At 54.7% G+C, this 25,502-nt stretch overlaps 1 protein-coding gene across 3 annotated transcripts; it reads left to right on the plus strand.

Moving 5' to 3' along the window:
* On the plus strand, positions 1–24,988 carry ASIC1 (acid sensing ion channel subunit 1). 3 transcript variants are annotated; one of them, XM_027542814.1, is made up of 12 exons: positions 1–89; positions 952–1,328; positions 1,931–2,126; positions 19,402–19,552; positions 20,173–20,300; positions 20,597–20,747; positions 21,101–21,157; positions 21,616–21,769; positions 22,168–22,259; positions 22,457–22,536; positions 22,621–22,725; positions 22,883–24,988. In XM_027542814.1, exons 2-12 carry the CDS (start codon positions 967–969, stop codon positions 22,985–22,987), a joined length of 1,581 nt encoding a protein of 526 aa, XP_027398615.1. In that variant the 5' UTR covers positions 1–89; positions 952–966; the 3' UTR covers positions 22,988–24,988. The 3 variants fall into 3 exon arrangements, with proteins under 3 accessions (XP_027398615.1, XP_027398613.1, XP_027398614.1); XM_027542812.1 differs by lacking the exons at positions 1–89; positions 952–1,328; positions 1,931–2,126 and adding an exon at positions 15,776–16,843 and having other exon boundaries at positions 20,594–20,747; XM_027542813.1 differs by lacking the exons at positions 1–89; positions 952–1,328; positions 1,931–2,126 and adding an exon at positions 15,779–16,843.
* The last annotated feature ends 514 nt before the right edge of the window (positions 24,989–25,502 follow it).

The following is a 25,502-nucleotide window of genomic DNA, read 5'->3' on the forward strand; positions in this document are numbered from 1 at the left end:
GAGCCCCTCCGCGGCTCGGCGCTGAGCCCACGTCCGGCCCCGCGCCCCAGGACCCGCCGCCGGTTGCCGGGTTCCCGAAGCCCCCTCAGGTGGGTCTCCGATTCCCCCGCCTTTGGCTGCGGGACTCCCCAGCGCCCGGAAGCCGGGACTTTCCTCCCCTGTAGCTTTCCCCAGCTTCTGGGGCGCCTCAGTGGCTGGGGAGGGGGGCGGGGGCCGAGCAGGGCATCTGGCTGCGTCGAGAAGCTAGACTGGGGTGGGGGGGTTGCGTCCGGGGCGGGGACAGCTCGCTGTCATAGGGAACCGCGCCCCCCCCCCCATTTCTGTGCAGCCACCTCGGGCTGCCCTCTACCCCCCACCCCCCACCCCAAACATGCACACCTACAGCCTGCGCCGTTCTGAGAACTGGAGACGCCTGCAGGTGTGGACACAGGCTGGGCCCCTCTCTGCCTCCCTGGGGGTTTCTGACTCAGGTTTAGCTCGTGGGGTCGGGGGCAGGGATGAAAACCCAGTCCTAGGGACACCCTTGACCAGAAACTCCTGAGGCCGGGTTCAGCCCATTTGGGGGAGTTTCCGTCTCCAGGATGGGGTGGACATTCCTGTCCCAGAATGACCCCACATCTGGAGGGAACTCCTGTGCCTGCCTGTGGGGATATGGGGACTTCCCTCTCGTCCTCGGATGACCACATCTGGGGTCACCCCTGGCCCAGGAGGCTTCCCTGGGAGGGCATTCTTTTGGCCTAAACTGACCTCCAAGTCCCTGCATTGGCAGGAACCCTCTTCTGGGAGGGTGTCCACGGGGCAGCCACCTTTGGGCTTGCCCACCAGAGAAGTCTTCTGCCCCCAGAGGCAGTGACCTCTGGAGGGGGGGACTCCGGATGGACCCAATTGGAGGGACACCATGTGCACTCTTAACCCAGGGCAGTGACTGACTCCCCACCCCTCTCCCCCTAGATCCCCTCGGCCAGGATGGAACTGAAGGCTGAGGAGGAGGAGGTGGGTGGCCTCCAGCCGGTGAGCATCCAGGCCTTCGCCAGCAGCTCCACCCTGCACGGCCTGGCCCACATCTTCTCCTACGAGCGGCTGTCTCTGAAGCGGGCGCTCTGGGCCCTCTGCTTCCTGGGCTCCCTGGCTGTGCTGCTGTGTGTGTGCACCGAGCGTGTGCAGTACTACTTCCACTACCACCACGTCACCAAGCTCGATGAGGTGGCTGCCTCCCAGCTCACCTTCCCTGCCGTCACGCTGTGCAACCTCAACGAGTTCCGCTTTAGCCAAGTCTCCAAGAATGACCTGTACCATGCCGGGGAGCTGCTGGCCCTGCTGAACAACAGGTGGGGGGCTCCCACCCATCCCCACTCCCAGACACCCCATCTGGGTGCTTCTTCTCTAGCCCACCATACAGCCTAGACAACCCTGCCCTCCAGCCCCCGAAACCTGCCACTCAGAGCAAAGGAATTGGGGTACTGCCAAGCACCCAGTTAAGGGCACCCAATCTCTGATCCTAGCGTGGTTCAAAACAGCTCCGCCCTTATCCAGCCTGAGCTGTGTGACATGGTCACACTCTCTGGAGTGACCTCTGCCCACCCTCTTGCTACTACGTCTCAATTTTCTCCTCTCTTGGGAGATCCGGGCATGCTGTCTTTAAAGGGTAGAAACCATGGTATGAAAGCCATAGTTCCTGCCTTGAGCTCTCTGCCCACCCACCCTTACCCCTGTGCTCAGATGCCCGACCCCTGGGCAGCCAGTGCAGATCCTCTGTCTTCTCAGACCCCAGGGGGCAGATCCTCTAGACACGCCCAGATCTTCTTTTGGGCCTCTGCCCAGGGCTGGATGCTGCCCTTCCCCCAGAGTTGGGCATGGGACACTGGAGGCAGAATGGAGGCAGGAACTGAAGATCCTGCCAATCCATGCACTGCTCACCCCTGGGCTCCAGGTATGAGATACCAGACACGCAGATGGCAGATGAAAAGCAGCTGGAGATACTGCAGGACAAGGCCAACTTTCGCAGCTTCAAGCCCAAGCCCTTCAACATGCGCGAGTTTTATGACCGCGCAGGGCACGACATCCGAGACATGCTGCTTTCCTGCCACTTCCGGGGGGAGGTCTGCAGCGCCGAGGACTTCAAGGTGGTGAGTGAGTCCCCCTGGCTGGCGGGTCGTGAGTCAGCCGGACCCCTGAGGAGGAGGAGACTAGGAGCCGCAGGGCCTCTGGGAGGATGTTGTATGTTCCTAGGGTTCACTCCTGGCAGAAGCGGGACTTTGTTTACTTCAGGGGGGCATTTGCTGTTAGTGAGGGCCTCAGCCTTGTGTCTGTGATGGCAGGAAAGAGAGCCTACAGTGCATAGATGGATGTGTGTGTGCGCGCGCACACACACACACACAGCCTAGCAGAGCCCCCCACCCCATCAAGCTTACCTTCTGGACCGCAGGTGTCAGAGCTGGGGGTGGCGGTGGGTAAGCTGCAGCCTTGTTACTCAAAATGAGATCCAAGGACCACCACCTGGGAGCTTGAACAAAAGGTAGAACTTTGCCACCCCATTTCTCAGACCTACTGAGTCAGAATCTGCAGTTTAACAAAATCCTCAGGTGGTTTGAGTTAAAGTCTGAGCTGCAGCATGAAACATGGGAAGTAAGGGAAGGAGCTTTCTCTTAAAAAATTGGACAGGTAATTCCCTCTGTGCCACCCCTGCCCCTGGCCACTACACACACACACACACACACACACAGTGTCTGGTTGGGTTCCCCCCTTGCCAGCCCATAGTCAGGGTCTGAGGAAGAAGAGATGATTTGGGGCTCATAGTATGGCTGAACTGGAGACTCCCTTTGCTTCTTGAAGTAGAGATGCCCCACAAATATTCATGCCCCCCGCCCGCCACCACAGATGGAGCTGACTGGCATCTCATGTGACAGGTGATTATGAGTAAGTCATACAGGTTGCTGGAGGGTTAAAGTCAGGCAGAGTGTGGAAAGGGGCCAGAGGAACTGGAGCCATGTGTGAAGAAGAGTACCAAATGTGAGGATGATGCCTGGAACTCTTCTGAACACTCTCTAGGCTCTCCTTCAATCCCCTGGATGAATAGTCATATTTATCTCTATTGAACGAGTGCATAAGCTGAGACAGAGAGGTAGAGTGTGTTACCCAGATCACAGAGCTGGTTAGTGAGAGACTCAGGATTAGAACTCATGTCTCATTCAGTCCTAACGCAGTGTGCTCTTTGCATTAATATTGCTGACCCTGGAGTCACCATGTTCACTTCCAATTCTGGCCGTTGCTCTTGAAAGCCCAGTCTCCTTAGGATTCTTTTTCTCTCTATGTGTGCGTGTGTTAGCCGCTCAGTCATGTCCGACTCTTTGCAACCCCACGAACTGTAGCCCCACCAGGCTCCTCTGTCCCTGGGATTTCCCAGGCAAGAATACTGAAGTGGGTTGCCAGTCCCTTCTCCAGTTTTCTCTCCATGTCTGCTCCTAGTTCTCCACTCTCAGATCCTCCTCCTTTGCTCCCTGCCCATTTTCTCCCACGCTTGCTCCTCTCTAGCATTAGGGGAGCATGAACTGCATTTGTGTAGAAAGGTTAGAACTATGGTCATGCTTGTTTTTTCCTCTGAAGTTATACAAGACTTCCCAATCTCTTTAAGCCTTGCTCTCAGACCAGTTTCATGGGCCTTTGTCAATCCTGCTGGACAAAGTTTACATGACCACAGTCCTTGCTGAGCCAAGCTCATAGGGAGCTTGCTGCTGCTGCTGCTGCTAAGTCGCTTCAGTCGTGTCCGACTCTGTGCGACCCCAGAGACGGCAGCCCACCAGGCTCCCCCGTCCCTGGGATTCTCCAGGCAAGAATACTGGAGTGGGGTGCCATTGCCTTCTCCAATAGGGAGCTTAGTGTGATGCAAGAACCATTTCCTTCCCACTTTTTCTTCCTCAAAGCAGGTGAGTGCTAGATTCCCCAAAGCCCAAGACCAAAGGGCTCCCAGACTCACCAACTATATTTCCAAGGGTAGTAGAACTGTAGATGAAGGTGGAAATGAAAGCCAGAGCCCTCCTCCTCTGCAGCATATTTCACACAAGCAAAAGGGACCATCAAGACAGACAGAGGGATGGCCCTGGGGGATGGGATGGGGAGGGAGGCGGGAGGGGGGTTCTGAATGGAGGGAACACAGGTGCGCCGTGGCTGATTCATGTCGATGTATGGCAAAACCCACTACAATATTGTAAAGTAATTAGCTTCCAATTAAATAAATTAATTTTTTTAAAAAGAGGAGACCTCTCTAGTGGTCCAGTGGTTAGGACTCCACACTTCCACTGGGTGGGGGGGTGGCGGCGGTGCAGGTTCAATCCCTGGTTGGGGAACTAAGATACCACATGCCACGCAGCCAAAACAATTAAAAAAAAAAAAAAAAGAAAACCTATTAGATCGAATGGTTTGTAGTGTTTGGATAAGGACAGGAATTTGTTGGCTCGACCTGGGAAGGTGCTAAGGCAAAAAGTGGGGTTACCATTAGGTCATAGAAAGTGTATAGTTGAGGCTTCATTTGTCCTTTATATCCAGGAAGATTCCAAGTGGTGATGCTAACATATATTTTGTTTCATGGAAATTGAGATACTGAAATGTGATTGGTCCATGTTGTCTGAGGGGACAGCCCCACACAATTAGATGGAGATATGATTGGTCCACAGAGTTCCAGAGCAATGAGATTTCTTCCTCTTGCTGGGGAGAGATGCCTGGCTAGAATCCCACTGCTCCAACACTGGCACTTCTTGGTCCTGCGTTGTCAGGGAAGATTAGGTTTTTGCTGTTTCTAAGCCCATGTGAAAGACCTGACCTGAATCTCGCTGGATCCAAACTTCTCAGACCTTCCTTCTACCCTCTCAGGTTGCCCTCACCGCATCCCTTTCTACTCTGCCCAAAGGGATGTCCCTATATGGAGAAGGGTGCTGGCATTCTCCAGCTCTCTGGCCCTAAGGGGCAAAAACACTCATGCCTGATATTCTACCTTCTTCCTTCTTAATTAACATCTGCCTCTCCATCCTTGCTGGTCTCTGCTAAGCCAAGAGGCGTGTATCCAGCCCCTGGACAGATGAAGCACTGTCAGAAAACATCAGTCTGTCAGATCAGAGCTTAGGGAGACCATCCTGGCATCTTTTGCTCCCTTGAGAGTAGAGGTTCTTAACAGGGCATCCAATGCCAGCTCAACGTGTTCACAAAATAGAGCGTGTGTGGACACGTGTGAACTCTTCCGCAGGTTCCAAGGGCAACCTTCATCCAAAAACAGGACCCCTGAATCTGGAGGACAGTGCAGGGGGCATAGGAACGGCATCCTGTGGTCCACCAGCTCCCCCGGTGGGGTCTGCAGTCACAAGCGTTTTCCCCAGATCTGCTTCTGAATCCTGCTCAACCTCAGGGGATGACATGGTGATCGAAGAAGTGGTTTGGCCAGGTCCATCCCCCAGTGGTGGCAGAGTCAGCTCAGGAGAGTGAGGGGAACCTGGGCTAAATCTGGGAGAAGCTGGTTTGGAAACCTTTGGGGACTGAAAAGGCAGAGGGCCATGGGGAAGAGCTCTCCACAGCAGCCCAGTTGGGTTGACCTCAATAGCTTTCTCCTGAGCTACCAAAGACCCACCCACAGGCCCCCTCTTCCCTGGCCTCCTCTTCTCCTTCTTGATGGGGTGTTTGGTTGCCAGGGCAACACGGTCTGAGACTCCACTCACCCCCCCCCACTTTGAGGCCAGCCAGGCCAAGGCAGGGCAGGGGTTCCAAGAGGGGGCCGGGGGTGCAGCTGTCTGCTGGTGTCTGGGTGGGGGCCAGGGGGGAGCGAGCACAGTCGCAGCTGGTGCCAGCCTCCAGCTGCACCTTATCTGTCCCTGGCAGTGGGAGCGCCGATGTGGCTGGAATGCTGAACAGTTCCAAGGGGAGGGGGCTGGCAGATGGTGGCCTAGTGTGCCCTGTGCCACCCCCCTTCTCCAGCTGAGACCCAGATCCTTCGCCTGGGGGACAGAGAAGTGGGAATTCATCTCTGAACCCTGCAAGAGATGGAAGGGAGGGGAAGAGAATGGAAATCTCGGGGTGGGTGTGCAGGGGGGATAGTCTTCTTTCAGGAGGGGGTGGACCTGGGGACAAGGGATAGGGGACAAGAATCCCTGGGGGACCCTGGAGTGGCAGCAGAAGCCTCTCAGAGGAGAGGTGGAGTGAGGAGGTGGACAAATAAATCCCCTCAAGGCTCTGGACCTGGACAGGGAGCTTCTGGAGCACCTAGGGGAGGTGAGATGCTGATATGAGAGGGGTGATCCTGGGACCCAGAGCGTGGTGGCAGAGGTCATCTTAAAGCGAGCAGAGCCAGGCATGGTGGGTCCCAGGGAGAGCCAGGACTAGCAATGAGAGCTTCCTTATCTCCAGGGCTGGCCCTTCCGGTTCACTGACACCCCTCACTCCATACGACCCCACAGCAGCTCAGAACTTGGGTCCCTGGGGAGGGCCTGACCTCACTCCTGAGGTCTGTTCCCTCCAGCTGGGCAGGGAGTGGAGGGGCTGCGGTGGGGGGCTGCTCAGACTGCTACTCTCAAAGAGAGGAAGGAGGGTCATTGGGCTACCGTGTCCAGAAGCCTGGTGGTCTTTGTCTATCGGGGGAAGTGGGGGCAGATGGGGGAGCATGCAGGGATTGCAGAGGGACAGGAGGAGCTGGCGGGCAGAAGCTAGCTCTGGGGAAGGGGCACCCCACCCTCAGGCATTCTTGGGTGCCTCCTTCAGCCTTACCCTTCCCGTCTCTCGCTCCCGCTCTCAGAAGTGTCTGAGGTTGGAGGGGAGGCAACTGAATAGAGCCATTGCAAGAATCCAGGGGACCCTGCATTGGGGTCTCTCTCATAACACACACACACACACACACACACACACACACACACATTAACACTTGGGTGACTCAGTTTCCTCTCTCACCGCCTCCGTCTCCTCCCCGCCCCCCATCCCTTGCTGTTTCTGACTCCGCCCCTCTCCCAGACTGCTGTCAGCTAAGAGGTTACTCTAAGTTAATTGATCTCCGGCTGTTGGCTAAAGTAATAGGGAGTTGATGTAAGTAAGTGCCTCTGGGGGCAGAGCCGGAAATGGAGGGGTGCAGAGGAGCAGCTTCCAAGCCTTGGGCTTTCTTCTGCCCCAGCCAGCGGAGAACTACCTCTAAGGTAGGGCCACCTTGGCACCTGGTGTGCATCCAGAAAGCAAAGGGGAGGCCTGCTGAGAGGTCTGAATGTCTCTGCTGGCAGACTCTGGAGGTGGCTCGGAGCATGCTTTAACTTTGTGGAAGGCAATCTGAATTCCTGGGGATGGTGAGGGAGACTGGATGTTAGGCACGAGGGCTGGAGTTGGGAGAGTCAAGCTTCGCTGATATTCTTCCTGTGACCCTCGGAGCCCCTTAGAAATGCCAAGCCCTGCGCTGGGCACTAGGGGGCAGTGGTGAGCAGGCAGATGGTGTCCCTGCCCTCAGGGAGCTTAGAGCCACGTGCTGTAACCCCAGGAGGCACAGAGGGCAGGGGCAGGAAGGGAAGCCTAAGGGTTTCAGAGCAGAGAATCACATGCCAAGCATGAGAGGACCCTCATCATCTGGGTAGAGTCCTTCCAATCTCCCCAGCCCAGCTCAGCTATTCTGAAACTCCAGTTCTACAGAAAATATGGTGTCTCCCAACCCCAGACTCCTCCCACTGATGACCAGTCTAGTTCTCTCCCTCAAGGGTCCTTGTCTTTGGTCAGGCTCTGGAGGCAGGAGCTGTCCCTCACTGTCCATCTGAAGTGGCTCCAGGGGTCTGTACCCTCCAGCTGAGAAACTTGGGATCAGAACTCTGGCAAGGGGTTCTGGGAGGCAAAGCAGGGAAGGAGACAGCTCGAAGGAGAAGGGTGTCTGGTTTGGGTGGAGAGTGTGGCTGGGCACTGGCACTCCTGGGATCTCTTTTGGGCATAGTTTCATCTGGCTCCATTTCTCAATTTCCTGTGAGCCAAGGGGGCTCTGAATGGATTTTTAAATTTGCCAGGGGGCAGCTTCTCCTTCAGCTTCTGGGACTCTCTGGCTAGCCCCTGCTGGCCCATGGGTGGAATGGGTGTGCAGTACGTTTCCCAGATATATGCATCAGGCATCTTCTTTGTGGAGAATTTTGAAATGAACATGAAACTGCAGTGTACTTTCATTCACCTTGAGGGGAAGTTTCCTTAAGGAACTCTAAGGACAGAGACGCTCACCCCAGGCTCTCCAATGCCATTCCTGAGGGAGAAGGAGGGCAAGTTGTGTCTTTTCTGAGCTCCTATGAATTCTTGGAAAGATAACCCTTTCCCTAACCCCTCCATGTGGCCGACAGTCCTCGAAGCCTGGGAGGTTGGGCTTTATGGCTGAGTATCGAGTGTCTCTGGTATGTCGGCTCTTTCGTGCCTGGCTGGGAACATCCCTGGGGAGAGAAAATGCTGCAGTGGCCTTGACCCTGGACAGCAGCCAGCTCAGGCTTCCTCACCACACGCCACACATGTGCCCTAGGTGTACGAGAACCCGTGTGCACCTCTCTATGTATGTCTGAAAGTGGGAGTGTGTGGATGTGGATTAGGTTGTGATGTGGACAGGGATGGATGTGCGTGGGGGCACATGCAGCTCACTTCATGTGGCCGCGGGAGAGAGCATGTGTGCCCATGAACCTCGGCCCCATGCAGAGCACATACCAGCAAAATCAATCCTCTCTTTCAGTCATGCTTTGCAGCTTACAAATTCCCTTTAAATCCTGTGATCCTTATAATTCTGGGAGGCAGGAAGATGTTAATATCTTCACTTGAAAGATGAGGAAACTGAGGTCCAGAAGTGTTACATGACCTGCCTGAGGCCACAGAGCCAGTAAATGCCAGAGCGTAAGCTTGACTTCAGATCTTCTATGCCTGATTCTTTGTGGGTGACCACAGAAGTGGGGATGTGTGTAGTGGAAGAGGGTGCCCAGCTCCCCATCTGTAAAGAGACAGTGGGGGTGAGACAGGAAGGAGAAGCAAAAGGATGTAAAAGAGAAGATCCCCAGCCTCAGGATGACTGCACCATCTTGTGACTCCTGCTTCTTCGCTGCACCATTTGGCCAAGTCCCAACCTTAGAGGGGGCTTCCCAGGGCCCTAGTGGTAAAGAATCTGCATTCCAATGCAGGACACATGGGTTTGATCCCTGGGTCAGGAAGATCCCCTGGAAAGGGGCATGGCAACACTCCAGTATGTTGCCTGGAGAATCCCATGGACGGAGGAGTCTGACAGGCTACAGTCCATGGAGTTGCAAAGAGTCGGACACGACTGAAGCAACTTAGCACAGCATACAGAGCACAGCCTTAGATGGACCCACTACTGGCTTCCTCAGCCACGCTCTACCAGAGGAAGTCACATGACAGGCAGGCTCAGAATCACATTGTGCTCATGATCAACATCCTTATAAGGGCCTGCAGCGCTGCCCTGGCAACCCCAGTGTTTTCCTGGTCAACCTGCTCTCCTGTGATTACTGTAAATTGCTCCATGCTTCTCGAAGTGCCACCCTTCCTAGCCCTGCTGTCACCCTCAGCAGATGACCTCGCCTCCTGCTTCGCAGGGAAGATAGAAGCCTCAGACAAGATCTCTCTGCCTCTCTGGGTTCCTGCCCCCGGAGGGGAACATCCATCTTATCTAAGCTGAAATCTCAACCTATTCTTACCGTCTGATCTCCTTTGACTTTTGTGGGAATTTTACCTTAAAGATCCTGCCTCTCCCTTCTTTATAGTCAGTCTCTCTCCAGTGGAACCTCCCCATTGATAGTGAAACATGCTTGAGATTCTCCATCTTAAATGTATACCTATAATGACAGCTAATATTTATTGAGCACTTACTATGTACCAGGCTTTAGGTTAAAATAAAAACAAAACAAAAAATCTCTCAATTCCACTAAACCCCCCGCCCCTCCCAGCTCCCACAGTCTCTCTCTGCTTTCTTTCACAGACAATATCCTTAACATTGATGAATAGATTCCACTATCTCCATTTTCTCATCTCGATCTCACTCTCTGATCCACTCAGGCTGCCTTCTTCCCCTGTCCTCAGCACTCCTCCAAAACGGTTCTCGCGGAGGCCACTAGTGACTGCCATGTGTCCAAAATCCACAACCATTTTTTTATCCTTGATGTCTCGAAAATCATTCAAAATGGTTTACCACCACCTTTATTTTTTTTTAAGCAGGTTTGCTTTATTTATTTATTGTTATTATTTTTGGCTGTCTCGGGTCTTCACTGCGGCATATAGGCTCTTCATGGAGGTCTCCTGGCTTCCTCTGGTTGCAGCGCAGGGGGGTTTCTCTCCAGTTGGTGCGTGCAGGCTTAGTATTTCCCCCAAAGTGAAAGTGAAAGTCGCTCAGTCGGGTCCGACTCTTTGTGACACCATGGACTGTACAGTCCATGGAATTCTCCAGGCCAGAATACTGGAGTGGGTAGCCTTTCCCTTCTCCAGGGGATCTTCCCAACCCAGGAATTGAACCAGGGTCTCCTGTATTGCAGGTGGATTCTTTACCAATTAAGCTATCAGGGAAGCCCAGTATTTCCCTGACCAGGGATCAAACCCTCATCCTCTGCATTGGAAGGCAGATTCCTAACACTGAGCCATCAGGGGAGTCCCCCACAACCTCTTTTTCGCATGACTGTATTGCTTGATAACGGTATTCGCTTGATTCCCCTGCTTTGTCTCAGTGCTCCTGCGTCCTTGCCAGTTCATTCTCTTCCACTTGGCCATTAAATGTTGGCACTACCCAAATCTAAATCTCAAGCTTTCCTCTTCTTCTAAATTGTGATTTAATGGTACAGCTTGATGCATTTTTCATTCGTATATTTTTACACTGGTGTATTTATGTAATATTTTATATATTACATCAGTGTGTACTTACATTGATTTAAAATTGTAAAACATGTCTAGAGTCCCAGAAAGTTCCTTCAGACCCTTTCCTAGTCAATCCTACCCACAAGAGTTAACCACTGTTCTGGCTCCTGTCAGTGGAGGTAAGGTTCACCAGCTTTTTTTTTTTTTTCATTAGAGGATAATTACTTTACCATACTGTGATGGTTTCCCCAGTTCTTGAACTTCCTAGACTATGTAACCTTAATGCAATATATACATGATTGTGTTGGTCTTCTTTTGCTCATGACTACGTCTGGAAGATTCAGTCTCTGAGTTAATATATAGTTCTTTTTCAATGCTGTGTAGTACCTCATTATGTAAATAGCATAAAATTTATCCATTCTACTCTTGCTACACATGTGGGTTGTTACTAGTTTTTGGCTATTATACATAAATTTACTGTAAACATGCTGTTACTTGTCTTTAGGTTGCTATATGCACTCATTTCTCTTGGGTATATGACTAGGAGGGCTTCCCTGAAGGCTCAGTCAGTAAAGAATATGCTTGCAGGACAGGAGACTCGGGCTCGATCCCTGGGTTGAGAAGTTCCCCTGGAAAGGGACATGGCAACCCACTCCAGTCTTCTTGCCTGGAGAATCCCATGGACTGAGAAGCCTGGCGGGCTACACAGTCTATAGGGTCACAAAGAGCTGGACACGACTGAGGGACTGAGCATGCATGCGCAAGGACTAGGAGCTGTGGTTAAATCATAAGTTAAGATTCTGTTTAGCTTGAATGGATCCTACCAAATCAGGCCACTTTTCTGTCTTTTCTAAAAAACTTTATATTCTATTCCTGAGCGGTCTCGTCTTCACTCGTGACTTCAATCACCATGTACACACAGACAACTGCCAAATGTATATCTCAGCCCAGCTCTCTTCTCTTAGCATCAGCTCCAGTGGCCAATTTTTCACTTAACATCTCCACTTGGATCTCCCCAAGGCTCCAAGAACCCAGCATATGCAAAGCCAAATTCATCATCTTAGCTCCCAAACTTGTCCTGTACTTGTGTTGCTGATCTAGTGAGCCATTCACCCACTTATGCAAACTAGAAACCATCCCGGGCACTCCATCTCCCTCTCCTCCCTACCCAGGTCTCCCAGTGTTGCCTCCTGAATATCTCCACTCCATCTCCATGTTTGAGGCCACCCCATGGCTCCATGTCCCACCTAGACTGCTCCAATGGTTTCCTAACAGAACTTGTAGAACCCCTCAGTCTCTTCCAGAGTGGTCTCTTTAAAACACTGCTCTGATTGCTTGAAATCCTTCCATGGGGAAATGGACCAGAATCCTAACCCTGAGGGGTCTGGTCCTGCCTGCTCTCTGGCTACATCCTCCTCCTCTGAGCTGTCTCCTCTTGGGACTTTCCAGTGACTCTGTGCTCTGGAATTTCACCCCTACCCCCACCAACACTTACATAAGCAGACCTTTACCTAATTATTCCTCCTTATTCTGTAAGTATTTACCTGGCTGTGTTGGGTCTTAGTTGTGGCATTTGGGACCTTTCATGTGGCGCATGGACCCTCTAGTTGTGGCATACAGACTCAGTAGCTGAGGCACTTAGGCATAGTTGCTTTGTGGCATGTGAGATCTTAGTTCCCCAACCAGGGATCGAACCCCTGTCTCCTGCATTACAAGGTGGATTCTGAACCACTGGACCACCAGGGAAGTTGTCCTCCTTATTCTTTAGATTTCAGTCCAAACATCACTGTCTCAGAGAAGCCTTCCTCAGTTTCTAGTCTGGGTCAGATTCCCCTGGCACTCACTTCCACGGAATCATATTATTTTTTTCATAGCACCTATCATACTTTGCAATTAAGTATTTATTTTTGCAATTAAAAAAAACAAACAAACACTGTCTCCCCCACTAGATAATAAGCTCCATAAGGGCCCAGTCCTTTATCTTTTTCCCACAGTGCTCAGCACAAGCACACTCAGGAAAGATTTGATGAGTAAATGCAAAAATGGAGACGGAAGGGATTTAGTGAGGAATGACCTACTTATAGTGTCAAGCCCACTGCTTGCTCTCCATGAGACTTGAATGGGTCATTGTGCCTCAGTTTCCCCATTTATCAAATGGGGAGAGATTACTCAAACTTGCTTATTTTGCTGGGTTTTATATATGAATCCCCTGAAGCATCAACTGAAAAGCAGGAAATACTTCCATAGAGGTGAGGGGTGGGTGGAGTTAGAGGGAGATGTGGAGAAAGTCAGAGAGAGCTGGGTATCCAGGCTCGGCTTGAGAGAGGTCCTGGGAAGGCAGTGATGAGGGGAGGAGCTGTGTCTTTGGACGGAGAGTGCAGAATTGAGTGGTGTTCCCAGGGTGTTCCCAGGGTGTGTGCTGCCTGGGCACTTCTCCTGGGGTCCCCTGTGTGTGCTGGCGGGGGAGTCTGTGTGTTCGGCTTAACCCGTTCCTCATCTCCCTATTACTGTGACAAATGTGGATTATCTACCTACCGGAACAAGATAAGGAGGAGAGAATGTTAGAGGATGGAGGAGGGAGGAAGAGCAGTTGAGGGGTGTGTGTGTGTGTGTGTTTGTTCCCTGCCCACAAGAGGGCTGTGTAGGTGTGGGTGTGGGTCTTTGTGTTCAAGTGGGGGAAGAAGTGTACCGCCACAGCAGATTTGCTGCCCTCAGGAGCTGCTCCATGTGTGCTTGCCCTGCTCTCTGCGGAGGCCCAGCACAGGGAACTTCCCTGCCTTAGTTTCTTCCCTCTGGAAGTCCAATCTACTCCCTCTTCCAGGGAGGCTGCAGGAGGGGAACGATGCCCTCTAGTGGGCCTGGGGCGCAAGGGCAGCTGCAGCTTCCCCAGCCCAAGCCTCAGTTTAGGCTGGCCCACCCCCAACCGAGTCTGGAACTCACCTCTGAAACAACAGCATCCTGGGCATGTACAAAGCACTCCAAGAGCTGAGGTCTGGTAAGCGGGAAGAATTGCACAGGGGACGGGAACCAGAAAAAGAACCCGTAAATTCATACAGGAGAAGCCTGAGGACAGCAGCTAAATGCTGGAGGTCTCGCCTCATCTCTACAGTGACTTAGCTCTGGTTGGCCTGGATGTTCCTGGTCTTTTCCCTCCTGTTTCTCCACGTGGTCCCTGGGTCCTGCTCTTTCATCCTCATGGCCCCTTTCCTTAAGGAGCTACTAATGACTGTGCATGCCCAAAGGGACTTGAGCATCCCTGGATCCTTCAGTCTGTTCTGAGTAGGCACTCACTATGCCCTGGAATCAGGGGAGGCTTCTTGGAGGAGACAGCATGTGAGTAGGGTCTTGAAAAATTAGTAGAAAGTTTCCAGAGAGTCCAGGGAAGGCATGATACTGTGGATGAGCCTAGTGTGTCTGTGGAATGAAAGAGGGCCTGGTGGCTGGGCGCTGGTTGCTGGACTGGGGAGGGTGGGGAGGTGAGGCTGGAGGATAAACTGCCAAGGCCTTGTAGGTTTCGGGGTGTGGGGTAGGGGTTCAGGGGTGGGGAACTGAATTTTACCAAGAGGCCCTGGGGAGTGAGAGGTCTTGAAGCAGAAGAATGGTCAGAATTACATAGCATGGACTAAAGGTGGGGAGAAACTGCAGGGAGGCAGGGAGTGAGGGACACCAGCTGGGAGGCGTTTGTTTAGGGGAAAGAGGAGGTGGCCAGTCTGAGGGCAGTGGCTTAAGGGTGGAGAGGGACCAGATCTCGAAGGCTGCTCTTCTTCTGGGGCCTCTGTGTCCCTGGCAGCAAAGCTGAGGCCACAGGTCCCACATCAGTCAGTTCTGCTGGAGCCTGGCACCCTGCCTCCCATCCTTGACACACTCTAGGGTCTCTACATACAAATGGAGGAGGAGAGATGTGTGGGAACAAGGAGGGGCAAGGAGGAAAAGGAGGGGAGGGAGCCTGGGGCTGTGGGTTGGTTAAGGACTAGAAAGGCCCAAGGAGACTTGCCTGACCCCCTCTGTCCCTCCTCTGGCCCTGCCGAGGAAGGGTTAATTCGTTTCCCCTCCCCCGCCCCTCCTCAGGTCACTTTCTAGGCCCTGGAGACTTGGCTGATGGCTCAAGTTCCTCAACCAGTGGCCCTGAGTAATCAGAGCACAGAGGGGCCAGGGGCCTAGGGGTGGGGACTGATGAGAGCAAGAAGAGCATCAGAGACGCAGGGGCTGGCGGTACTTGCGAGGCTTAGGATTTGGGGGTACCCCAGGTTGATTCCCAGCACTCTCTCTACCTGACCCAGGACCCTGTGTCAGTGTCTCAGAAGGGGAGGCCTGCAACTGCTCTCCTGGACTGTTGGGGGTGGACAAGCTGGGAGGGGGAGTGGTGATCTGCCAGGAAGCTTTTGAGCTGCGAGAGACAGGGTCCCTCCCCCCATTGCCGGGAAATGGCTATAAATGAGTCTGTGGTCAGTGAGAGACCTCTGCTAATGGAACCTGGGCTGCCCCCCAAGCCACAGAAGGGAGTGCAGCTCAATGTGTGTGGCGGGGTGCTGACTGAAGCAGAGCAGGGGTCAGGGGAGGGCGGGGAGGATCCATGGTGTCAAGGATGGCTAGAAGGAACTGGAGGCTGAGGGAGCGATTAGGGGTTCAGGGAGTAACCAATGGTAAACTGTGGTCAGCTCAGTGATGAGAAGCGAGTTTAGAGTCAGGGGAAAAATTAGAGGGGACCTGGGGTGTAAGAGTGTATGGGGAGAAGTGGGGGATAAATTAGTTAATTGGGGAGATTATAAATCAGGGGGAGTTAGAGAAGAAGTAGAGCTTAATTAGAGGTACTGAGTGAGTATGGGGGCTCAGATAACTCAGAGGAAAGGCCAGATCAGGTGAGAATGAGGGTGAGAAGGCTGAGGGATGACTGGAGGGTGAGAGGGAGACTGAGGGGGTGTGTGTGTCTTGGGGGAGGGGCAGAGACTGTTGCTGGCTGAGCGAGAGCAGAGGACTCGGCTAGGTCTCATTTCACCTGGAGAGGTGGGTACCAGGAGCCCCAGGGCCTCTCCAGGGTTTCCAGTCTGTCCTTGACCCTGTCAGTCCTGCTGGAGCTGGCGACAGGAAAGGGGCTCCAGCCCCCCTTCCCTCCATCAGCCTCCCTTTTTCGCTGCCATCAATTATTCATGGGCTCAGACACCCGCCCTCCCTGGCAGGGCAGGCTGGCCCTCCTCTCCACGCCCCGCCCCACCTCAGCCACGCTGCCACAGAGGCCCTGGCGAGAGGGGGGACGGCCAGCCGGGCGGCAGAGACCTGATCAGAGGACCGGAGGACCCTGCCTAGGGTCACAGCCCCGTCCCCACTCTCCCGCCAACCTCCCGGGGCCAGGAAGCCCCCAGAGAAGATGCCCATCCAGATCTTCTGCTCCGTGTCATTCTCCTCTGGAGAGGAGGCCCCCGGGCCCTTGGGAGATGTATGGGGTTCCCGTCAGCAGCAACAACGGGACAGCTCAGACTCAGAAGAGGAGGAAGAAGAGAAGGAAAAGGAGGCAGAGAGGAAGGAGGCCAGAGAGGCGGACTCACCGATGGACCTGGTGGCCTTCGCCAACAGCTGTACCCTCCACGGCACCAACCACATCTTCGTGGAGGGGGGTCCTGGGCCGCGGCAGGCCCTGTGGGCAGTGGCCTTCGTCCTGGCACTGGGAGCCTTCCTGTGCCAGGTAGGGGATCGAGTTGCCTATTACCTCAGCTACCCACATGTGACTCTGCTAGACGAAGTGGCCACCACGGAGCTGGCCTTCCCAGCGGTCACCCTCTGCAACACCAATGCAGTGAGGCTGTCCCAACTCAGCTACCCCGACCTGCTGTACCTGGCCCCCATGCTGGGGCTGGACGAAAGCGACGACCCAGGGGTGCCGCTCGCCCCCCCAGGGCCCGAGGCCTTCTCGGGGGAGCCCTTTAACCTGCACCGCTTCTACAATCGCTCCTGTCATCGGCTGGAAGACATGTTGCTCTACTGCTCCTACTGCGGGGGGCCCTGTGGCCCTCACAACTTCTCGGTGGTGAGTGGAGCCCGCGGTGTCTGCCGTGTTCATGCTGACTGTGAGCGTGGCAACCGCACTGATGACCGTCCCGCCCCTCCTCCCCAGGCCACCCCGCTCCTGTGACATGCCTCAGAGAGCCCTCACCTGGGAGCCCCAGGGTCTGCAGCTGGGCTCCATTTCCAGGGCTGTGCCAGGACTGCCCTCCCTGTTAGAATCCTGGACACACAGCTGGTAACTAGTTGCTGCCGCAAAGCCTCCAGTGTCTTCCCGAATATCCTCCAGCGTGTCCAGCCCTTTCCCAAACCTCCCTGTGATCCAGCAGGGTCCAGACCTGACTCTGTCACTGAGGTCAGCCTTCGATCTGGTGGCCAGTGCCTATGTGTGGCCTTAACAATTTTGACTGTCACCCCCGGACTGGAGCTGGGACCAGTGCCACCTGGTCTCTGGAGGTGCAGGAGAAGGGTGTGGAAGGGAGGCAGAGGGGTAGGGGTACCCCCTGCACCCCAGCACCCCCGTCAGCAGCATCCTCACGTGGCCTTCCTGTGCTTCTCCTACCACCTGTGTGCATGTGTGTGTGTGCACATGCGTGTGTGTGTGCGTGTGTGTGCGGACGTGTGTCTGAGGGAGAATAACAGGTCTCCTCCAAATCCTCCCCTTCCGCTTCCAGTTCAAAGTGGCCAGGGACCCGATTCCTAGGGGAAGCCTAGGAACGGCTAGGGCCTTCCCTGGTGAAGGACCAAATGACACCCCATCCTCTTCCCCAGCTCAGCTTCCAGTTTCATCTGGCCTGACAGGTGCCCTCCTGTCCCCTACAAGTGCCAGATGCCAGGCCTCTCCTCCCCATACAGCCATCTCTCAGCCCCCAACCTCTTCCCTAGTACAGGGGCCGGTGGGTGTCATCATGTCGGTGCATCGTGGACTGACTACAGACAGACAGGGACCTGGAGGTTTCGGGCTCTGGACCTCAGACAGGCAGGGAGTTAGAGGAACACGGGACAAGGAAGGGGTCAATCTGGTTTCTGGGATCTAAGGGTAGAGGAGGCACTTCTCAAGCAGAACCACCAGGTGGCAGCAGAGTCCACTGGTCCTCAGCACAGCCCTCAAAGCCGGCGCTCGGGCTGCAGGTCCCAGCCCATCTCAGCCACCAGGAGTTCCTCACTCCCTGGGTGAGGGGGAGGCAGGGGTGCGTGTTCAGCCTGGACTCTGTGGCTAAATGCCACAAAGCCTGGTGGTGGGGCTGGGGGATCAGGAGTTCTCTACCTCATCTCTGGACCTCACCCACAAAATGGGGGAGTGCTTTTGTTATTTTTTTCCAGAGGGGAGAGGAGGAGGCTGTTCTAGGAAGGGAGCAAAGACTCTACTGCCTAGCAACCCACACGCCGTCCCCACCCCAGTCCAGCCTGACACTGTCTCTCCTTCTCTGGGCTGTGTCTGCACTCACCTTGTGACTTGCTTTGTGGACTCTGTCACAATGTCACAGGAGTGAAAACACACTCGCCTCACATAGGGGAACTTGGAGGCATTCTGGGATGCTGTGGGGAAAGGACCATGAAGAACTGGTTCACTTTTCTCTCTGTGGCTGTGTAATCAGAGCTGCAGTAAGGGCTGCTCTGTGACATGGAGTTGGGGGGGGGGTCCTGCCCCCAGGGCTGAGATCTCTTCTGTAGCCCTCACCATTCTGCACCAACATTAGCGAATATGCCAGGTCCTGGATAATTCTGGTGATAATGGGACAATGATGGCCATGAGGGGCTAATGGCAGAGGAAAGGAGCATGCTTAGCGTGGTCTCGGGCAGAGCAGGGTTTCAAATGCCTGGTTGGGGGGGGGGGGATTTAGGAGAAGAGAAGATATGTCTCAGAAGGCCCTGGGCCTGAGGAGAGGGTCCCAGGAGGGACCAGAGGTGTGGCAGGGATGGGGTCAAATGATGGAGCTATATATGCAGGGGTCCTGCAGGAAAAGGGTTACCCCTCGGATGGTTTAGTTGGAAAGACTAACAAAGGGACTGTTTACAGAGCTGCAGGAGAGTAAAGAAAAACAATGAGGGGGGCTGGGGCACCAGAAATAGTGGGAAATTATCAGAGTCAAGCTAAAGGAACACAAAGAGGCAACAGTGGTAGGCAGGGAGCCCCCCTGGCAGGATTTGTAGTCAGGAAGGGTCTAAGCCACCTTCAGAACCCTCGCAGATAAATGGCCCGGTCTTTCCCTCCTGTCCTGGTAGACTACAGTCCATGGGGTGGCAGAGAGTCAGACACGACTGAGCAAACGTCATGCAGCAGCTCCCTCGTCCCATCCTCTGATCCCTCACTGATACCTCTAATAGGTGGAACCCAACCTGAAGCCAGTCGGATAGCAAAGGCGCACAGGCAGTGCATCCTGCAGGGATCAGGCTTCCAGGGCACACAGCCGGCCAAAGGACTACGGAGTGGGTGGGAAGGAGGACAGATGGGGAATGGGCTGCTCAGGAGGGATCATTCCTAAAGAGATGAGACTCCACCAGCTGGAGGGTCCGGAGACAGTCCCCGGAGGGCAGAGCATATTGGCAGGACTCTCAGGCTCTCCACTCTGCCCTGGCCAGGTCTTCACACGGTATGGAAAGTGCTACACGTTCAACTCTGGCCGAGATGGGCGCCCACGGCTGAAGACCATGAAGGGTGGGACGGGCAACGGGCTGGAGATCATGCTGGACATTCAGCAGGACGAGTACCTGCCCGTGTGGGGGGAAACCGGTATGTCACTTCTCTCCGGGGGAGCCCCCTCCCTGTGGCTCCAGGCCTCAGCCTCTGGCAGGGGCTCTGAGGCAGGGCGTGGACTCTCTTCCCTTCCTCCCAGTATCTCCAGCTCCCACTCTACCTGACGGCCACACTCACATTTCCCTGGCTCCCCTTTCCTGGCTCAGTTACTCTCCAAGGTAACCAGCCATCATTTTCCACCCGTGGCCGCCACTCACTCTATAAATAACTCTGTCTCTTCTTGGGCTGCCTGCCGTCTGTCTGGTCTCAGGGGCCTTGGGACAGAGAGAGATGGGGGAGAAGGGAAAAAACAAGGGGGAGCAATGGAGAGCCTCTGAGACAGTGAGAAATAATCTGAAACAATGAGATACGTATGGAAGCCAAGTAAGAGAAGAAGTGTGTAGAATGCAGGGGTCACCAGGGCAGCATGAGGCTGGTGAATCCAGGAGCAAACGTCATGCAGCAGCTCCCTGGGGAAGGGCCAGGACTCCTTGGACTAACTATCCTCCCCTAGTCTCATCGTTGTCGTCTCAAGAGAGGGAGGAGGCCCCTAGCTCTGAAGAAGGTTAGGGAGGAAGAAGAAGCCCTCCCAACACACACCCCTCTCATTCCCATAGATGAGACGTCCTTCGAAGCAGGCATCAAAGTGCAGATCCACAGTCAGGATGAACCTCCCTTCATCGACCAGCTGGGCTTTGGCGTAGCCCCAGGGTTCCAGACCTTTGTGGCCTGCCAAGAGCAGCGGGTGAGAGGGCCACAGGAAGCTAGTCCCAAGGGTGGGGCCTGGGGGCTCAAGATGGAGGTGGAGTGGTGGGCAATCAATAATGGGAAGGACAGGTGAGTTAGAGCCTGGGTAGCCATCTGACTAGTCAGGAGCATGACTGGTCTAATGAATGGGATGCTCCGTAAACTCTGAGACCTTCAGAGGCTGCAGAGGGAGAGGGGGCAGGACTCCTGAGTTCTGCATCGTGTCAGAGGAGTCCATCAAGGTGACTCGGGGAGAAGTCCCCACACCCCCCAGCTCCCCGGCTCTCCCAGCAGCTCATCTACCTGCCCCCGCCCTGGGGCACCTGCAAAGCTGTTACCATGGACTTGGATTTCTTCGACTCCTACAGCATTACCGCCTGCCGCATCGACTGTGAGACGCGCTACCTGGTGGAGAACTGTAACTGCCGCATGGTGCATATGCCAGGTGAGGCCCCGGGCCCCTCAGCCTGCCGTGCCCCCCACCAGCTCCCCGTGCAGGCCAGCCTCCCGCCAACAGGCGAGTGAGACCAGCTGGCCTCTCCTCACCCCGGGTCCAGCACAGTCTATCCCATATGGCTCTTGCCTCTCTGACCTCAACTCCTGGCTGGACCCATAGGGATTGGTGAGAAGGGTCCAGGAGAGATGGACTGTAGCATGGGTCACCTCCAGTACAGACTAGGCACCGACTATTCCTGCCCTCCCACCCTCTCCCAGCTCCCAGCATTTAGGCCTCTGCTACCACCAGTCATAAGACCCCTTTCATCTCCATCCTGTACTGCTGTCTTTTCTCCTTTCCAGGGGACGCCCCATACTGCACTCCAGAGCAGTACAAGGAGTGTGCAGATCCTGCTCTGGGTGAGTGCCCCTGGCCCAAGGAAGTCAGGGGAGGGAAGGAGGTGCTGCCAGCTGTCTGCATAGGGATCTCAGAGCAAGCTCTCAGGAGCTTCTAATAACTCCTGGATCAGGCTTCGTGTGCACCCTCCTGTCTGACTCTGGCAAGGCTGGGCATAGCATCTCTAGAGGCCCTGTGAAAAATGGACAGGGGTCACCTGGTGGCCCTCACCAGCTCTCATCAGCACCTCAGCTGACTGACCCCGGAGTGCCCTGAGAGAAGGAGATATGAGGATTAAGAAATATCCATGGGGAGGCTGGGTGAGGGATCGGCACTGCTGGGCACATGGCTGTAATGAAGGACAAGTCAGAAAAAAAGAAGGGGGCTCAGGCTTCCTTTGGGCAGAGCAAGGTTGTGGGTGTTGGGAAGGTGCTGGCAGAAGGGCACCACTCAACTGGCACCTCTCACCTGGCTGGCACAGACTTCCTGGTGGAGAAGGACCAGGAATACTGTGTGTGTGAAATGCCCTGCAACCTGACCCGCTATGGCAAGGAGCTGTCCATGGTCAAGATCCCCAGCAAAGCGTCAGCCAAATACTTGGCCAAGAAGTTCAACAAGTCTGAGCAGTACATAGGGTAAGGGCTCTGGCTGTGAAGGGTAAGGGATGGGCCCTGTTGGGGTTGGCAGACAGGACCAAACTGACAACACAGGGAAGGCCACCAAAGAGTCTCAGATGGGCATGGAGGGAAGATCAAGTCAGAACACGTTAAGGAGGCACCCCTTTCTCATTCCTCCTCTCTTCATCCTTATGGCTATAACTGGGATCGCCTCACAATTGCCTGTGTGTGGAGCGGCTTTTCAATTACCCCATCATATTTAATCCTCACAACACCTCTAAAAGGCAGGCAGGTAGCCACATCAGCAAGTTTTATAGATACTGAGATTCGGTGAGGATAGCTTGCTGAGGTCACCCAGCTAGTAGGGGACAAAAATGCAATTTGAACCGAGGTCTCCTCTCCCACCCCCTCTGCAGGGAAAACATCCTGGTGCTGGACATTTTCTTTGAAGTCCTCAACTATGAGACCATTGAGCAGAAGAAGGCCTATGAGATTGCAGGGCTCCTGGGTGAGCTGCTGGTAGCACCTGTCCCCTTCCCACGACACGGGCATTGTGTGACACCCTACCACCCAAAGCGGGCTGCTCACCTCTGTCCCACAAGGCTTCCTCCCCTGCCTGCCCCAGGGGCCTTCTCCTGTCCCAGTGAGCTCCGCCGCTCCCACTGTGTCCTGACTCCCCTGACCTTCCTGTGGGCCCCCCTGCAGGTGACATTGGAGGCCAAATGGGGCTGTTCATCGGGGCCAGCATCCTCACGGTGCTGGAACTCTTTGACTACGCCTACGAGGTGAGTGGGGTGGGGTGTGGGCGGGGCACGGGAGGGGCGGGGTTCCAGACTGCCCACCCACCCGCCACCCTACTTCCGTCCCAGGTCATAAAACACAAGCTGTGCAGAAGAGGGAAGTGCCAGAAGGAGGCCAAACGGAGCAGCGCGGACAAGGGCGTGGCCCTCAGCCTGGATGACGTCAAAAGACACGTGAGGGAGCGAGAGAGGCGCGCCCTCCAGCCCCATCCCTTACCTGACCACCCCAGGACCACCCCCCTTGCCACCTCTTCTCCTTTGCCTCCCCCACGCCCCGGGGGCACCTGCGGCCCTTCCGATAACCAGTCCCTGTCCTGTGCCCTTCCCCCAGAACCCGTGCGAGAGCCTCCGGGGCCATCCTGCCGGGATGACGTATGCGGCCAACATCCTACCTCACCATCCGGCCCGAGGCACTTTTGAGGACTTTACCTGCTGAGCCCCGAAGGCCACTGTACCAAAGGCCTAGATGGGGAGGGCTAGGAGAGCAAGGGGGCCCCCAGTTGCCCCCCACATCTGCCCTGGGGACTCACTCCCCTCTCCCAAGGCAGCCCCCCACTCCTGGGCGGTCCTTTCCTCTTGAATGTGGTGAGGAAGGAGTCTGGAACCACAGAGTCCTCTCCCCGCCTCAATCCCTTTCTTTTTTTTTTTTTTTTTAACAAAACTAATCTAAAACAGAAACTTAAAAAGAGAGTATGGGGCAAGTGACCTCAGGCTGCCCCTCTCTGCTCCATGCTGCCTCCCACAGCTCCCAGCCTGAATTCTGTCTGTCCGGCTGTCTGTCATCTGAGTGTCCACCTACATTTTGCTGCCACCAGTCACCAAAGCCCCCTTCCAATGGGGGGTGGAGGGGATCCCTTGGGGTCTGGAGTTTGGCCCTAAACCAGAGAATGTACCTTGAAGGGGAGGGCTAGTAGGGGGGGCTTCCCCAGCCTTAAGAGACCCTCTGAGCCCAGTGGCCCCCCCCCAACCCCAAGTCTCCAGGCAGGAACCCTAGTCCTGTCTGTTCTCCCCCCACCACCTGGTAACCTGTGAAGTCTCTAGGGAGGTGGGGGTGGGGGATCCCCTGAAGAAGTGGAGCTGGGACACGATGTGGCCCTGGTGCTGTAGGCCACATTCTGATAACTGCAAGTTCACCCCCCACCCCAGAGCTGCTGGAGAGAAATCGCAAGAGGCAGCCCTCCTCTGCTGTCCCATAAGAGATCCAGCTGGTTGGCTTCCAGCTCAGGGAGCCGGGCACTGGTGCCTAACCTCACTGGTCCCTCTCCCCCAGGCCCCTGCAGAGGGCCACATCCATAAATTTTCTTATGGAATTCTCCTAAGTCCTCTTCTGAAACATTTGCTTCTCTCAACAACTTCATCTGCATTTTCTATTTCTATACGATACAGACTCTATATTGCTATATCTCTGTATATACTTTCCCCGACTCTGTCTCTATTTCATCCCCTTGTGTCTCTAAGAACAACCCTCTCCACCCCTCCTACAAGTTCCCCTTCTGTGTTTCCACCCCTTCCCTGGTCTCTGAATGCCTTCTCCTGTATAAAGAGTTGGACTCTCCCCTGGTGTCTGTACTGTGTACACACATCCCTCTAAGAAGCACAAGGAGACGACACGCGCATTGTAACCTTTGCACTGTCTCGGTGGCGACATAAAGGAAGCTGTGAATTACAAGCTCTGCCTCTTTCTGGCCTCACCCTGTCCCCCCAGCCTGGGTTTCCTTTGCCTTCCCTGCAGCCTTAACATTCCCTCCCCTGCTCCACCCACCCCACTGTCCTTTGCCTGGCTGACTGCAGCCTCCCCAGGGAAGGGGTTGCTACAGCGAGAGCCCCCACCCATGGGATGGAGATCTGCTCTGCACACTAAGGCAAGAGGGAGCTGTGAGCTGATGACTGCAGCAGAAGCAGCAGGGTGTGGACCGGCAGAGGCCTTCAGTCAGCGGCCTTTGTCTCCTTCTGGATGCCCAGGCCTCTTTGCTCACCTAATACCCAAGCCCACCCCTTATACTTTTCTGGTGAGGTACCGTTTGATAGTGGAATGAAAGAGACAGACCTAGAGGGGACATTGAAAGCTCTGCTATTCTGTTCCTCCTTTCCTCCCTTAATGAGAAACCAGCGAGATAGAGGACCTGCCATGCCCCCTCCATCAGGGCCCTCCTCCCAGGCCAGAGCCCTGCCCCTTCCCAGGCCTTCTCTGTCCAGCTGCCTCATAGCCTCCAACCCCAGAACAAGACCTGTGGCAGGTCATCTGTGCATTCGCCTGGAGCTGGAGAGTGAGGCCATAGGATCTTTGGCAACTCTTGGTTCCCAGGAGTTCCTTAGAGATCAAACCTCTCCAGAGGGAAGCAGGAGCAAGGCCAAAGGGTGTGCAGTGGATGGGGAACAGCAGGCAGGGCTATAGGTGACGCATGCCTCTGGTCTAATAAACTGGGTTTTAACCATCTCTTCTTCAATGTCGTTCTTCTCTTATTTGAATAGTATTTAGGCCTTCCCACTAAGTGTCTAGAGCTGATTTTGGCTTGGGGCCACACAATCAGGGGAGGAGTAAGGAGGCGGGAGCAGGGGTGCTCTGGTCCTCCTGGGATGGGACAGGCTGACCATCACACTAGGAATGGTTTGAACCACTGGGCAGGGAAAGAGGAAGAGGTCAAAGGCAACAAAGATCCCCAAAAGAAGTTCTAGCAGAAAGGATTCTTTGGCGAGGAGGAAGGGTCACACTTCGAAATAAGCTTAAAATCTGGTAGCAGTTTAGGTTAAAGGTCAGGGGCAAAGCTGGGTTGAAGTTCCTGTAGTTATTGAGGAACTTTATGGAATGAGCCCCGGACTATGAACCGGAAGATCTGGATCCTAGGTTTCGACTTTACTGCTAACTTGGTTGACTTCACCAAGTTATTTATTGAGTTCACCTCGCCTGTTTGTAAAATGGAATAAACAGTGCGTTCTCTTCAGCGTGCTGG

The sequence above is a fragment of the Bos indicus x Bos taurus genome, chromosome 5 (genome assembly GCF_003369695.1).
Source record: "Bos indicus x Bos taurus breed Angus x Brahman F1 hybrid chromosome 5, Bos_hybrid_MaternalHap_v2.0, whole genome shotgun sequence".
NCBI lineage: Eukaryota > Metazoa > Chordata > Mammalia > Artiodactyla > Bovidae > Bos > Bos indicus x Bos taurus.

Bases quoted from the DNA above. Each gene is read 5' to 3' on its own strand.
- ASIC1 (XM_027542812.1), top strand. From the start codon at position 16,187: ATGCCCATCCAGATCTTCTGCTCCGTGTCATTCTCCTCTGGAGAGGAG. The intron at 20,748-21,100 runs GTGAGGCCCCGG...TCTCCTTTCCAG, and splicing joins CCGCATGGTGCATATGCCAG to GGGACGCCCCATACTGCACT. The intron at 22,260-22,456 runs GTGAGCTGCTGG...GCCCCCCTGCAG, and splicing joins TGAGATTGCAGGGCTCCTGG to GTGACATTGGAGGCCAAATG.